The sequence below is a fragment of the Quercus robur genome, chromosome 10, assembly GCF_932294415.1.
Source record: "Quercus robur chromosome 10, dhQueRobu3.1, whole genome shotgun sequence".
In the NCBI taxonomy this organism is placed as follows: domain Eukaryota; kingdom Viridiplantae; phylum Streptophyta; class Magnoliopsida; order Fagales; family Fagaceae; genus Quercus; species Quercus robur.
Window position 1 is genome coordinate 38,170,133 of NC_065543.1, and position 15,961 is coordinate 38,186,093.

Sequence of the window (15,961 nt, forward strand, 5' to 3'; positions counted from 1 at the left end):
CCTCCGCCTGTAAGTCTTTGTCCGGAGAAAGTGAATGGCTAAGTCAAATTATTTTCACTTCATTAAGTTCATTTTCACAATGTTTCTCTGACAATCTGCTCACAGTAAGGGAAATTTGTGAATGGATTGTTGAGGGGATTTTTTTTTTTGGGTGAAATTGGTAGTAAATTATGCACCTTCTATTGACATACAGCTATTAAGTGGCAGTTGGGGAGTTGTTAGCACTAAATGAAGGGAGCAAATCATTTTGTTCTTATTGCTGATTGTGCTTTACTTTCTTCAGCCAAGAACAAAAAAATAGAGTTCATTTCCCTTTCATTGCCAAAGGTTTAAAATAAAAATGAATGTTAATTGCCCTGCACGTTTGCAGCGGAAAAATAATATACTACCTCTGTTCCAATTTGTTTGTTCGGTTCAAAAAGTCAAACTTTTTAAGAGAATGTCATTTATTGTCTTGTTTGCCTTATAAAAATGTATAAGTTTTCAAAAATACCTTTAAATAAATTTATCAAAAAATAGTTTTGAAAATAAAATAGTGGTATATAGGAACATTAGTAAATTAATGATTTTTATTTTTAGAAACAGGACAATATTTTGGAACATCTCAAAATGGAATGAGGACAAATAAACTGGGATGGAGGGAGTATATATTTATGAAGCAGCTATACTCTCTCATATGAATTTCATAAGATCTCAGTGCCAAAATAATGGTGTTTGGTAGGGGTGTTTAAATAATAGTTTTCAGTATTTAATATTTTCACAACACTTTTTAACTCACACGTATTTTCACAATACTTAAAACAACGATACTAAAAATCTCTAATATTTGTACATCATCTATTTACTTTCTCAGGATTCTAAATTTCATGTTATTTGAACATGCTTAATTTTTAATTTCAAAGCAATAGATAATCCAAACCCTTGTTGTCTTTGGTGATATAGTAACATACTTGATACATTATTTTTATTAAGTTTTATTCATGCAAGATAAACATTAAAAAGTGCCCAACCATATAATAAGAAATAGTTGACATAGTATCTGATTTTATTTCGATTGACTCAATTAAAATCATTAAGGTAATTTTTTTTTTTTTTTTTTGAGGTGGATTATTTAATCTAAACTATAACTTTGTTTCTCTCATTGTTTAATATAAATGTCATGGACCAATCCCATATATGCTTTTTCTTAGGGTTCATTTCGATTAAGGGAGAATGGAGAGGAGTAAAGTAGAATTGACAAGAAATTAACTTAGTTTTTAGTCAATTCTACTCTACTTCCTTCCATTTTCTCTCCCTACTCCCTTAATTCAAACAGGTCCTTAGGGAAGATATGAGAATTGTGATTTGGAAGGATAAAAGGGCATTTATGTTACCTTACTCGGGCTGAATGAGTAACCTTGCATATATGATTGGAATGCTTGCAAGCCCATGAGATTTACGTAGTGCACAAGTTGAGTTGAGATACATGGAAAATCTTACTAACATGTTGAATAAAATGGTATTTTCTCATATATCTCATGTCCTTAGAAAATCTTTGAAATGGACTTGGAGAACTTCAAAAGACCATGAATAACTCACTATATAGTAGCCATAACAAAACCAAAAAAATTACTTGTAGTTTTTGGGCATAAGACTGCTTTCACTCCCTAAAAGATATCAACCTGATTTGAACTATTGCTTACTTTCGTGATCTCTCAAATTTAGCAAGTCCAAAAGACATCATTCCTTTTGGAGAAACAAACCAAATCAAGTTAGTTCAACCAAACTACCTTTTTTTGGTGCAAGAATAGATTTGATGAATCTTTCAAAAAACCACTGCCACTTGCAAATTTTACTACACAAAGTCCAACCCAGTTGTCACCTGCGAAAGAACCTTAAATCAGTGGGAACTTGACTCTAACAAGTTGAAAAGATTTTTAGACCCAATTGTATTATGCAATTTTTTTTATAAATTAGGTCTAATCATGCCAAAAGTTTGATTGGGGAAGTTTTTCCCCTTTCCCCTTAGTGGTTTTTCTCTTAAATAGATTTTCTTGAGTTTTTCACTTCATCATCGTATCACGTCTCTTTTTTACTTTACCAAGTAGATGGACTTGCTATAGAAATCTTTTACAACTTCTTAACCTCTGATTTCTTCAATGATCTGGATGCTTAACAGATGACACGCTCTTGCTTCATGACCAGAACATTTGACCGACGCCAAGAACCTCTTGAAGATTGAAACTCCACAAAAATGCTAGGATGGTGGTTATATAGGCTTCAACCTTTTGATCTCACCAAAGAGAAATTAAGTGAAAAATATTCTTTTGAACTCACAATCCACAGGATGGAGGCTAAAATTTTTTCTCTAAATACTTCACGGTTTCTGCCTCTACTAGCTATTTTAAAGTCATGCATATAAGAGTCTTTAATTATATAGTAGACTTCGTAGGGATTCTGAACTCACGACATTGACTTAATTAAAACACATAAGATTTCTAATTTCCTACTTCTCGATCAATTGAGAGTTGTGTCAAACTTGTCTCGATTGATCACAAAGGGTGTTATGTTTACAAAACTATTCATTCCTAGAGCTGAACTTAAGTTTTCACCTTAAACTTGAATAAGCACACTACATATCAACAAGACTCATAATTTGTCATGGTTTTGCCAATACTAACCTAACACAAGTTAACCCATCATCATAAGTTATCTCCTTTGACTTCAGGACATAAAAGAGGATGGGGGTTAAAGGACAGAGTGCAAAGAAAACATGTTCTACTAGGAGAATATGCTCAACACAAAACATTATGTATCAATAGCAAAAAACCAAAGCTGGTGAACTAAAAAAACTCAACATCCACTTCACTTAGAGAAATCCAAACACAAGTTTTCTCTAATTCAGTAGATTAGTAACTCAAAAATGATTCTCCTTCATTTAGTAGCACTCTCCAAGTGCCCTTTCTCTCCCAATCTCACCAATTTCCTATTATCTCTCTTATTTACTTAATATATCACAGGAGCAGCTTGGTGTTTATTATTTTCATTTCCTATTATCTCTCTTATTTACTTAATATATCACAAGGAGCAGCTTGGTGTTTATTATTTTCATTGTATTTTTCCTTTAGTACATCACTAATGTGACATAAGGCCAACATCCATGTGTAGCTGCTGCCAATTTACACTTGCAAGCATGAATCCTTGGGGCTTGACTTATTGCACGTCTCATGATTGTTTCGGCCAAAAGAAAAATATGGGTTGCTTGCAACTAAAATAAGTTTTTATATATCTACTCTATTTATATATTCCTACACATTTTCATATATTGTTGCTTAGTTCATTTATTGGCATGAGTTTAATGTTGAATCCTAAATATATTAACTTGGAAATTGATGAATATATATTCATTTAATCTCGCTAAATATATTTGTTTAGTTTTGCTAAACATATTTCTTTACCTCAATTTCTTATACTTCATAGCCTTTGTGAGAGATCGCGCCTCTGGCCTGTTTTAAAATTGATTGGTTTGGGCCATACCCACGTGAATGGGTGGAGGCATGTTATTGCCTCTCAAAATGGAGATTCGATTGATTACATTTTTCCTTTAAATTAAGGGTTTTACAATGGAGTCGTCACTTATTTAATTATTAAAATAAACAAGAAAACCATAATTGAAAAATTCATCATTTTATTGATTTGAGAATAAATGCACATTGATTATAGGAAATTATATGGTTTTGGTCCTAGATACAATCTAAGATAAAATACATGGCTTTGTTTCCTAGTTACAATCTAGAGATTAAAAATTACATGGATAGCATTTGATCTCCTAATCCTTAATCTAAACTCGGAGGCTATGTTATAAGATAGGAAGGTGTTAAGTATCCACCTTGCTCAGTGAAACCAGTTTTCTAGACTATAATGACCAACATTTATGTCATATCATCCAACATATTATCAATCAATTGCATGCTTATTACTTTGCTTGAATTTAATGTGTATGCATGTGATAAACCATAATTCCATTTCATCATTACATTTGAATTGAAAAATAAATTCTAGTGAATGGTGATATCCTAAATTCAAAGATTTGAGAGAATTATGAAATCAACACGTTTTTCATATTTTGGATATAGATTTAAGATCAAAGCTAGTATCATGTATGAACATGTGATAAATAACCAGTAAGGGTCATCAAATAGCCCACGGCCCACAGCCTGACCCAGAAACCCGATGGCCCACCGAGCTAATGGGCGGCTCGGCCCGTTGTTATTGAGGCCCATTGGTAGCCCACTAGCCCAATGGGTCAGGCCGTGAGCTAGTTTTTACGCCCATGGGTACCCGATGGGCTAGCCCAGTAGCCTAACCCATTGCCCAGCCAATTGGCCTAACCCGTTGGCCTAGCCCAATAACTCATAATTCATAACAAAAATATATAGGAAGTGTATGAAGGATTGATCCTAAGATATTATAATGGAATTTCTTAAAATAACTCCCTCAACCACTAAGATACTCAAAGTAATTGTGCTAAACTTAGTTTACTAAATATATATTTTTCTAGTAGTCTAGCAAATTTGAATTAACCATTTGACATTTTTTTTATTAAAGATAAAAATAAAAAACTATTTAAAGCCTTAATAAAAAATTAAATAGGTTTCCATCAACAAAACAAAAAATTAAATAGATTTAACTGTAAAAAAATTTGTAATTAAGTATTAAATTCTTTAATTCTTTCCTTTTAAAAAATAGATTGATTATTCCCTTTTAAAAATTGATTCTTTCCTTATAAAAATAATATGCTAAGACAAGCCCATGGGTAGCCCATTAGGCTTAACCCGATAGCCCACCTTTCTAAAGACCAAATGGGCATTGCCTATGGGTAGGGTCATGGGCTGAGATTTTCTCTTTCAGCCCAGCTCGACCTAGTCCGTTAACTAGTTAATAGCCCATTATACCTAGCCCATTGTGCCCATGGGCCAAGTAAAAATGGGCCGGACTGGCCCGACCCGGCTCATTGACGACCCTTAATAACCAGGAACATGCGAAGAACACATATGAACAACATTCAACAATATTAAGAACATTTAAGCATATTCAAGGAATTTAAATAATCAACTAGCATGATTTAACCTTAAATTAACAATATAGGAAAATGAAAAACAATTTAGGAAAAGCGATTATACTTGCATACAAGATCCACACGATGGAGGAGGAGGCTTTTGGTGGAAGTCCTAAGGGTGGAGTAGAGAAGAAGAACTAGGAGATGGAGAGTGAATCTCACTTAATATCTTGAGTCTCAGAAAGACCAAGATATTGATAAGACCAACTCTACTTCACTAGAACTCAAGAGAGGAGAGGAGATGATGTTTCTGTGTCCTTTGGAATGAAGGAGAGAAGGGTTTATATAGTAGTGATGGAGAAAATATGAATGGAAAAACATTCAATAAGGGTTATCAAAGGATCAAAGAAAATCATGAACGTAGACCCAATTTTAGTGTTTAGGGTAGGCTGGTGCATTAAATTTAGAGGTTGGCAAGAGTGATGAGCAAGCAAAATGACTAAAACTTCGGTTTTTCTCGTAGCTTCTATAACAGTTCTCAAAGCAAACTTCAAAAAATCATAGCTTTCTCAATTCTGATCGGAATTGTCTCATTTTTGTGCTTAAATTGAAGCCCCAGATGTCTAGTTTCTAGCAAATTAACCTTACTCACAAATTCAAAAATATTCCGAGAGATATAAATGAAATGGTGAGCAGAGGTCATTTGTTAGAAAATAATTTCAGCATAATTAACATTAATAGGCATCAAATTAGTTTCCGATTAACATTAATAGGCCCCAATTACTTCCATTTCATAACTAATCAACCCTAAATCATGACCAAATTATACCAATTAAAAAAATAATTACATCAATTGCCCATTGAATAATTAATATTTGACCATCTAATTAATCAAGTGTGCGCAACATTCCCATAAATTGTATTTCTAACCAATTGAATTATGACAAGTCATAATTTAAAATTGATTATAATTATAACCAATCAGAATTAATTATTCATAATCACATATAGTCGGACTTAATTTGTGAGAGTGCATCTCGACCATTAAAATTTGATTTGATGATAACTTTCAATCTGATAGTTCGATTAAGGTTTATGACTAGTCAATTTGATCATTATAATATCAAGATTACTTTGATGAAATGAAATTAAGGATCTAATAGCCACAATTAAGATGTTTATCTCCAAGGTGAAACTAATTTTTTACCCTCCATGTGAGGTTAAATGTAGGTTGCAAAATGGGGTGTCAATAGCCTCAATTAGGGCTGTCCAAAGGTCGGTTAGGGCCCCCAAGATTTGGACTTGCCGTTGACCTGTAAGAGAAGTTTGTTCGGGTGATTGGACCACCTCGAGTAGCAATCGGAGTTAGGCTAGCTGAAACTCGCCAAATCTAGGCGAAACTTCGAAAGATCTTGCTGAAATTCATCGAATCTCGACAGATCTGACAAAAAAGGCTAGAGAACCACTCATATTAGCGAAGAACGTTGACATTTTGGTGTATAGACGGTTGGGTTGGTTGAAAATCAAGTGTCCATGGGCAGTCCTGCGAACCAACCTGTCGATCTTGGTTTTTGGGGACGGAGACCTGTTGCCAACCGTCACTAATGTCGAGTCGGCCCAGACAGGTTGGGTGGGTGGGTCAAGTTGTAGGTCTAGTTGGACACCCCTAGCCTCAATTTCTCTAATATGAGAATTTTTTTTTTCCTTTAATTTGTTATTCCAATCACTCATTATACTATTTTTTTGGTCTAGGAGAAAACAAACGGTAGAGGCCAACAGGAAACCCATTGGCATGAATACCGAGCTTGACTACCCCAAAAGGTAAGTGAATTTGCATGTCTAACAAAAATGCATTACCAAATTTAGATGCATAGCCAAGATACAATTTTTAATGTGTCTTTATTATTTTTTAAACTTCAATTAAGAAGGATAATTTTAAAATATAAGTTGCAAAAGATTTTTATAAGAAGTTGAAACTAGTCTATCAAAAGCCTTGTAACTTAACTCATTTTTTTGGTTTTTCTAACAAAGAGTTTTATGATTCAAATCCCCCCTCCACAATTATACCTATCAAATTATTATATATATTGGAACTTTCTTGCACTAGTTTTGGATTCACAACTAGTTATTTTTCATAAAGAACATATTTTAGGTGGATTTAGAATCTTGCTTAAATTCATTAAGAGTTTAATAGCTTAGCTATTATCTTTTGGTGTTTCTAAATGAGACATCTAGAGTTCAAATCTCTTCTCCCAATTATTTATTTGCGCAATTAATATATTTGAAATTATAGTCACAAATTGACTTTAGTCACAATGTATTAAGAGAGTGTGTTATGTAGTATAATTTATCTTATGTTCTCTTAAAAGTATACTATTTGCCTGTCAGTATCTTATCTTACCCCCTCACGTGTGTATGTTTGTTTCAACCCAAAAAAAAAAAAAAGTACCATGCAAAAAAAAAAAAATTTAATGTAGAAAAAAACAGAAAGAGTAGAAACAAACAAGCTGTGCGTTACAAAAAGGGACCCGCGAAGTGATAGCGACTGTAACTTACACTCTTATTAGTTTCTTCTTCTTAATGCAAAAAGACAAACTCACTCATGAGATACAAACCCTTTTTAACAACGTACGTGTCTTCTTTCGAGAGACCTTTTTTCACGTGGCGTTTTCAAAGCTCATATCAACCTTATTAATTCAATGCCTTAGCTAGCTACCTTCCTAGCTCTCTACATATATTTCAATCTCCTTCCACCATTTCCTCCCCCTCAAACACAATTTCCTCTGCTAATTCTTCAATTTCTCAATCTTCTTTTAGTTTCAGGTACGTACATATAATGTTTCACTCTCAAACACCAATTATTCTCTCTTTTCTTTGAAATTATGTCAGCTTCTTATAGTGCTTTCTTCTTTGTTTTTTTTTTCTATGGATGATTTTTGCTTGAATATTTCTTGTTAAAACCTTTATATGTATAGCTTAAAAGAGAGAACAAACATAAAAATGAAAAGGGTTTGAAACAATAACGTTAGGGTGCAAAGGCTGTTGATTTATTTATTTCTTTCCTATTAACATATGTATGACATTAATGGCTGAAACTAAAGTGCTTGAAACGTTGTGCATGTAATTAAAATGCCTCTAGAAAACATGGAAGATCTCAAAGGAAAGAAGATTGTCACTTGGGGAAAATCAAACAAAGATGATCGTTGTGAGGTTTCTCCTCCACCGGGTTTCCCTCCATGTACAAAGCCTCGTTCATGCGATCGCGAAGTTTCTCCTCCGCCGGGTTTCCCTCGTTGTGCAAAGACCGATCAGAAGACTGATAAAGGGAAAGAGAAAGAGGTGAAGAAAGCTCCGGAAAGTAAAGCTATACCTCAATCCGCTACAAGAGAGAAAAGCAGCGAGTGTAAGGACTACTACTGTCATTACCTGCATGCATGCCTTAAATTTATTTCCTTACTATGTTAGTGTGTGCAAGCTATATTTTGTTTGCTTTGATCTTATTGCCATATTTTCATATAATGACAAACTTTTGGTTTAGTTCAATCTCCAATTTGCCCTTCCTAGGATACTTGTATTTTCCCTCAATGTTTATCTCTCTCATTAATAAATTTTTTTTTTTTTTTTTAGGTTTAAGGCTAAAGCCACAACAAGTTATACCAATTTGTAGCTCTTTAGTTGTGTGTTTAGTTGTCAATTCCAATTATCTTAACTCGTAAAAATTTTTGTCGTTAAATAAGAGATTTAAAGTTCGATCTCTGTCTGTACCAAAAAACCAATTAATATTTTAGTCTGATAATAAAAACAATTATCAAGAGCGGATATCATAAGAAAAAATTTGTGTTTTTAGACCCTAATTATTAATTTTAAGCTAATTACACTATTAAGCTAATTAGCCAATTGATTAATTGCATAGATAAACACAGCGACGTGTTTAAAAGTGAAAAACCCACAACAAATAAATTAAAAAACACTCTGGGACTTATAACACCAAATCAATCCACAAGTAAAGATAGTTGTGATATATTAAATTTACAAACCCTCCAAGTTCTAATTAAGAGTAGATGTATTTGAGCTTCGTGCTCCTGTTAGCAACCAATTGCACCAATTATTTCTTCTTACTAGCTTTCAATTCCGCAAGTTGAGATGCCAACTGCAAGTCCAAGTGCTTGGACACTTTAAGGCCATTTGAAGATTTGTAGGGATTGCTCCTGTGATTCCCAGCATTAAGCTTCAATCCAAGATCACTGAAGGTATCAAGGCATAAGGCTTAGGTCTCCTCTCATATAACAATTTGGAGAGGGAGAATGTATGGGGGCTACTATGAGTTTTTGCTCTAAGGTAATGTGTAGCTCTCTCACTCTTCACTTTGATAATTAGGGTGTAATTTCATGAGTATTGTGAGATATATAAGACGGGTAATTGGATAAGAATTGTAGGGAATGAAAGTAACAACTTTCTCTCAAGTTACAAATTTTGCCTGACTAAAATTCTCACGAGTTTTCTAGAAACTCTCTGTCCAACTGATTTTAAAAATTGTCCTTTTCCCTTGAAATTTTGCTTAACATAGAGTTTTTGCCCTACCAAAATTCTCATGAGTTTCTTGCGAAACTCTACGTCTAACTAATTTTTGAAAGCTGTCCTTTTCTCTTGAAATTTTGCCTAACATGGAGTTTTTGCTCGACCAAAATGCAGCTCAAATTTTCAGCATATGATCCTCTAATTTGGCATGAAATATGTCAACACTAGCAATTATTAACCCACTAAGTTAATTAAAAGACTTTGTTAGTGGACAAGATTCACAAACAAAATATATGAAATTAGGCATTTTCAAATGCACAAACTTTCCTACTATGTTTGTTTTAACAAAAAAATATGTTTTAGGAAACAAACATTTTCTGGTGTTTGGTAGAATGAAAAACATAAGTAATAAAAAACAATTCCCTAGTCACCAAAAAATAAACCCGATGGAGTAGAAAATGTTTTTTACTTTTGAAAAGCGGAAAACATTTTCTAATATGACACATATTCAACAAACCATTAGAGTATTTCCATTTGAAAATGTTATCTTATCCTATTTTATCACCCAAAAAATTACTTTATGAATTATACAATACCATTTTACAATATACCAGCATCCTAACTTTTATTTTCACCTACAATATATTAAAATAATATAAATTACAAAATAAAATAATATAAAAATTCTCTCTCTCTCTTCTCTCTTCATCACTGTTCTCCGTCTCTCTATTTTTCTCTCTTTCTCATCCACCCACCACCAACCCAAACCCAGAACAACCACCCAACAATACATGCCAGACCCATGAATCATGCCAGAAAAATTTTGCCACCATCACAATAAAATCTCATCAATAAACCCTAAACAAAAAACTAGCAATAAAATCTTAGCAATAAACCCCCCCCCCCCCCCCAAAAAAAAACCAGCAACCATAAAAATTCAAAGATAAAAAAAACCCAACCACCACAAATTCAGCCACCCATATATGGCCTTTGCATGCCCAAAACAAACCCAAACATTCTGTGGATCTCGAAGATCTGGCCATGGAGGCCGCAAAGCTCGAAGTTTTGGCCATGGAGCTTCGCCTCAATGAGTTGGGCGAGACCAGAAGAGAGAGGAGAGAGTTGGGTTTGGGTTCAGAGGGAGGGATCACCGTGATGAAGTTGAGAAAATTGACCCAGCTGACCCATGGGGTGAGAAAGAGTGCTTGGCAGAGGTATGGGAGACCCACAACGCCGAACCTAGAAACCCACCACTGCCAATCTCGCCGATCTAGAAACCCACCACGCCGATCTCCATCGGTGGAATTGGAGAACAAATCTGGGTTCTATGTGGCAAAGACGGTGGCGCTAATCTTTGCAATTCTTGTGGGTATTAGCGACTGTTGAGACTAGGTTGATGATCACGGTGGAGCTCCGTTGATTGTAGAGTGAATCTGGAGTTTGGACTATGGCAGTGGTATGAGGGAGAAACAAAGAGATGATAGAGAAGAGGGAGAAAGAGAGGAAAGTGAGTGAGAGACGGAGAGAGATGAGAGAGAAAAGCCTAATATTTAGGATGTTTTAGCCTTCCGGATGTTGAGACAAATTGGGCCTTAATGCTTACAAGTCAATTTTATACACGAATGTTTTCTAACTCATTTTCAAGATCATAACTAAACATAAAAAAAATAAATCCATTTTCCAAAAAATGCTTTTTAAAGAACATTTTCTATCGAAACAAATGGAGAGCTAGTGCTTCTATACTCTGACATTTTGAGATAATCAATCCTAAATCGACCAGAACAAACTAACAAAAAAAGTGATTATATTGGGAATTTATGAAAGCCAAAAAATAAATCTAGATTTGACAATTTCGGCATAAGAAAATAAATAATCACTTTTAGGCCTCTATGAAATGCGGATCCAACAGAAAATCGACAAAAGTGTTTATTAAGGTATTGGTTACTTCAATTTTGCATTCACGACTCCAAGTACTTACCTGAAGATTTGGTTCCAACAATTTGTGAAATCTGGATGTAGCAACTTTAGGATCACCAAGTCTTCAGTTCGCTCAATCTTTATTTCTGGATGATGCTTTCAAAGAGCTTGGTAAACACAACTCTAAATGCAAATGCAAGGCTCTCCAAAAGTCTTTAAGACCATGTCCTCTTAAGTTTTTTTTTTTATGGACAAAACTTAGGTACAGTACCTTAAGGGCCGTTTGGATCATTAATTCTCATCACTCAATTCTCAGTTTCCATAACTCAATTCTCAAAAATGGTGGGACCCATCTCAATTCTAAAAAAAAAAGTTTGTTTGGCAAGCCATAACTCAGTTTTCAATTTTTTGTTTCCATCACTCAATTCTCTGATTTTTGAGTTATGAGTTATGGAAACTGAAAACAGTGTTTTCAATTTTCATAACTCATAACTCAATGATATTTTTGTAATTAAACACACATGAGGGACTCACTTAACGCACCTTTTGACCAACTGACTTTTTTTTTTTTTTCTTCTTCTTTCTCATTGGTTCGGTCTTCACTGGGTTTTTTTTTTTTCTTCTTCTTCTTTCACTGGTTCAGTCTTTACTGGGTTTTTTTTTTTCCTTTCTTCTTCACTGGGTTCGGTCTTCTTCACTGGATTTTTTTTTTTCTTTTCTTCTTCACTGGGTTCGGTCTTCTTCACTGGGTTTCTTTTTTTTTCTTTTTTCTTTTTTTTCACTGGGTTCGGTTTCTGGGTACTTAAAAAAAAAAAAAAAAAAAAAAAAAAAAAAAAAAAAAAGCTGCACCGTGACAGGAGTGGGCCCCCCAAATAGTGAGTGATGAAGGCAAACGGATGTGAAAAATTGAGTGATGAGTGATAGAAATTGAGTGTCAGAAATTGAGTGATCAAATTTTGTTGGCCAAATAGGCTCTTAGGTACTGTTACTTAAGTTTCCTCTCTTAAAATTCCACCATATATTTACTTAACTAAAATATATACTTCCATTCTATGAAAAAAAAAATCCACATGGCAATCTTAAAAGGGAAATTTAAGGAACAACGCCTAAGTACTGTACTAAGTCTTGTTCTTCTTTTATAATATTCTTTTGATGGCACAAAACTCTAGTAACTTGTTGGTTGAATGGGCTTGAAAACACTAAAATATTTCTTAATCGATCGAACTTAATTAAGTCTCGAAGGTGTCGAGATTACAGAAACTTTAGTATTTCTAGAGCAGTCTTAGGCATCAGTCTTAACCTCGAAATTGACTTGAAACACACTTACAAGACTAACATTTTACTGCGTTTGTTTACGGTTTGCCAGCCTCTAACTACAGGCAAAACACTTCCCCTGCCTGAATCGGATCTAACAGCAAATCGACAAAAAGTTTATTAAGGTTTTGGTTTACCTTTCACATACGCATTAGAAAAGAACTTCCCTTGTCTGAATCGAATCCAACAAAAATCGACAAAAAGTTTATTAAGCTTTCGGTTACTTCAATTGCTCTACCTATTTTTCTCATTCTGTTTTGTTGTCTAGTTTTAAAACCAACATATATATATATATATATATATATATATATATATGTGTGTGCGCGCGCCATTTACCTTTTTATTATTGCCAAATATGTCTTGTTCCATTGATTTTATACAATTATCCAGCATTTCTTATAGTCATTTTCATTAGTTACCTTTCTTTATTATATTCTCTTATTTTGAATTCCATTAATTAAAGAAAAGTTCTATAATAGCTGATGGCTGTCAACTAGCCCAACATATTGTCTTGAATGTTGCTGGAAATTGTTTGTTTAAATTACACTCTCATGTATATTTTTGTATGTCAGAGACATGTTACAACAATAGATCAACTCTAAGTTATTCTCAACCTTATTTTGGATCTCATTAATTTCTCATCCAAGAAAGCTGAAGAATTTTAAACTTGCTAAGCTAATGTAGTCAGTACTCATTAGTGTTGCTAGTACCCTAAATCACCTAATGACTCCATGGAATGGGTTTAGTTAAGAACTGAATTGAGATTATTCATTTAAATTCTGAGCGAAGCTCAAATCTGCTTTGGATCTTGTTAATTTTCAAATTATAACAGCCTAGACTTGACTCAACCTTGATCAATAGGCTTGCCAATAGCTCCAACTAATGGTAACATTGATATGTGATAGTTGCTCACTGCTTTTGTCCATCTTCCACTATTTCCTTATAACTTTCACAATAATTTCTTCCTTTTATGGGGAGAAAAACATAGGTTAATTTCTAGATAGAATGAGAGCCAATATCTGCATCTCTAATAACTGTAGTTAATTATGATTTGTAGCTTATAAAAATCCATGTGTCACTATCTCCTTTTTTCATACCAAAAAAGATATATGATTATATGAAGATCAGTAATAACAGGGAGAATTGTTATTATTTCTTGCTAGGAATATTATTCCTTTTTTAATTTGGGATAATTTGATTAAATTTCCTTTGTTCTCTTAATTCTAAAACTGAAAATTACGTGCACCGTTTGGCTCAACTTGCAGATATATTTACTGTGCTTTTCTTCTTCTTTTTTTCATTTACTATATATGCTCTTTGTCATCTATGTTAGTGATAAATTCGGATGTGGGTATTTCATTCTTTTCAATACTATGCTCTAGGTTATATTTTATGTTAGTTCTAAATTTCTACTTGGGTATATTTCATTCTTTTCATCATTCATTTTTTATCTAAATTTTGCTAATATATGATACCATTGCATGCCTTAAATTTTAAACTCTACCTTCACAACAGGTCCACTCCCTTTAGCACCAAAGCCTGGTGTTAAGACTACAGCAAAAACACAAATACTTACAAACAATAAAAAAGAAGGAGCTCCAAATATGATCCTTTCAAAAGGAAAAGAAAAGTTAGCCCCACTCCAAGCCATTAAACATCTTACTCAGACGTATGCAAAACAAACAGTTGATCTTGATCTAAACATACCTATTCCTCTTTATACCGTATCCGACAAGGTGATTGCTAATGCAACTTCAGGCCCTTCAGCTGAATCTAACGTGGTGGAATTCGATAAAATTGTGAATTCCATAGCAAAAGTTTATCATGAGCCAAAGGCAACTTCAATTGCACTGCATGCACTATTACTTTCCAGCGAGTTTTGTTCTTCCAATCCAAGCCTTGATATGATAATCGTACGTCAAAAGCTTTCATCACTCCTACCCTTGAATTTCCATGTGCTGGTTGATCCTTCCAAGTTAAACCAACTTGTAACACTTTCTAAAATGTTACAAAATGACACTACCTTGAGTGCTAATCAACTTGCCATGCTGAAGTTGATCGGGGACATTCCTTCGCTAAGTAAGGACATCATTGAAATAAAGGAGTTAGCTGAGCAAGTGCAAAAGTTCTTCGTTGATATAAGATCTAAATGCTTAAAGGCCAGATCTTTGTTGGAAGAACACAAAAAATCCATGGACAAACTCAAAACTCTCCAAGCTGAGGTGAATGAAAATGCTTTTTCTCTACAAGGACTTGGTGAAAAAATCATAAACCATAATGCCCGCCACTCTATCTTGCTTTGCTCATTGGAGATGAAGAAAACTATCATAGTGGAGCTGGAGTCCTCTCTCCAAGAAATCGGAAACCAAATTCGTAAGGTTTTGGATGATATAAAACTTACCAGCACAAGGAAAAGAGACTGGGAGGTGAAGAAAAAATTACTGACCGAACGTTGCAACAAAGTTCTAGCCAAGTTTACTCCCCTGAAGGGTTTCACAATTTAAGTCGTAACAGTTTTAGACTGTGATGTTGCTCTTTTCATACAGAACTTCTAGTTCTTTTATCGTTCAGTTTAGACTGTATCTTTCTGTAGACTTTGTCTGAGCAAGGTGTTGGAGTTTTCTAATTCTCGTAATAATGTATAAGATAATACTTCTTATTATCATTATTGTTACTTTTTTAGGGTATGTTTGGAATGGAAAGAGAGGAGGGTAGAAGAAAAAGTAGCTAGAAATTACTTTCTTCAGTTTTGTGACTGAAAATAAGCCTCAATTTATGGTAGAACACAATTTGAACTGGCTGAGAATACTTGGCTAATTTATGGCTAGACATAAGGTAGGAACTAGAAAGAACATCCTGTACAATTGCATGTCTAAGAAAAAGTTGCGGTTATCTAAGTAGAATGTGTATCTCATATATAGACAATGGTGTTTTTTTTTTCACCCCTCATAGTGCAAAGCCACAAATTAAATGAATTCTGGTGCTAGCTAGTCAGATTTCATCTTGGGGTATTGAATTTAATTAGGGTGGAGCTTGATTTGGAAATAAGAAACTTGAAATTTGAGAGTGGCTTTTGGGTGGAAAAGATAATATGTGTTCTTGTTACTGTGAGGGTTTAGAAGACGTTGATTTTGAAGGATGAGCAATCAGCAGCTGCCATTTGATACTCAGTTA

At 34.0% G+C, this 15,961-nt stretch overlaps 1 protein-coding gene across 1 annotated transcript; it reads left to right on the forward strand.

The window, feature by feature from the left end:
* Positions 1 to 8,182: 8,182 nt before the first annotated feature.
* Positions 8,183 to 15,291, forward strand: LOC126704125 (uncharacterized). The gene is made up of 2 exons (XM_050403156.1): positions 8,183 to 8,441; positions 14,303 to 15,291. The coding sequence occupies exons 1-2, from the start codon at positions 8,183 to 8,185 to the stop codon at positions 15,289 to 15,291; spliced, it is 1,248 nt and encodes a 415-aa protein (XP_050259113.1).
* Positions 15,292 to 15,961: the final 670 nt, after the last annotated feature.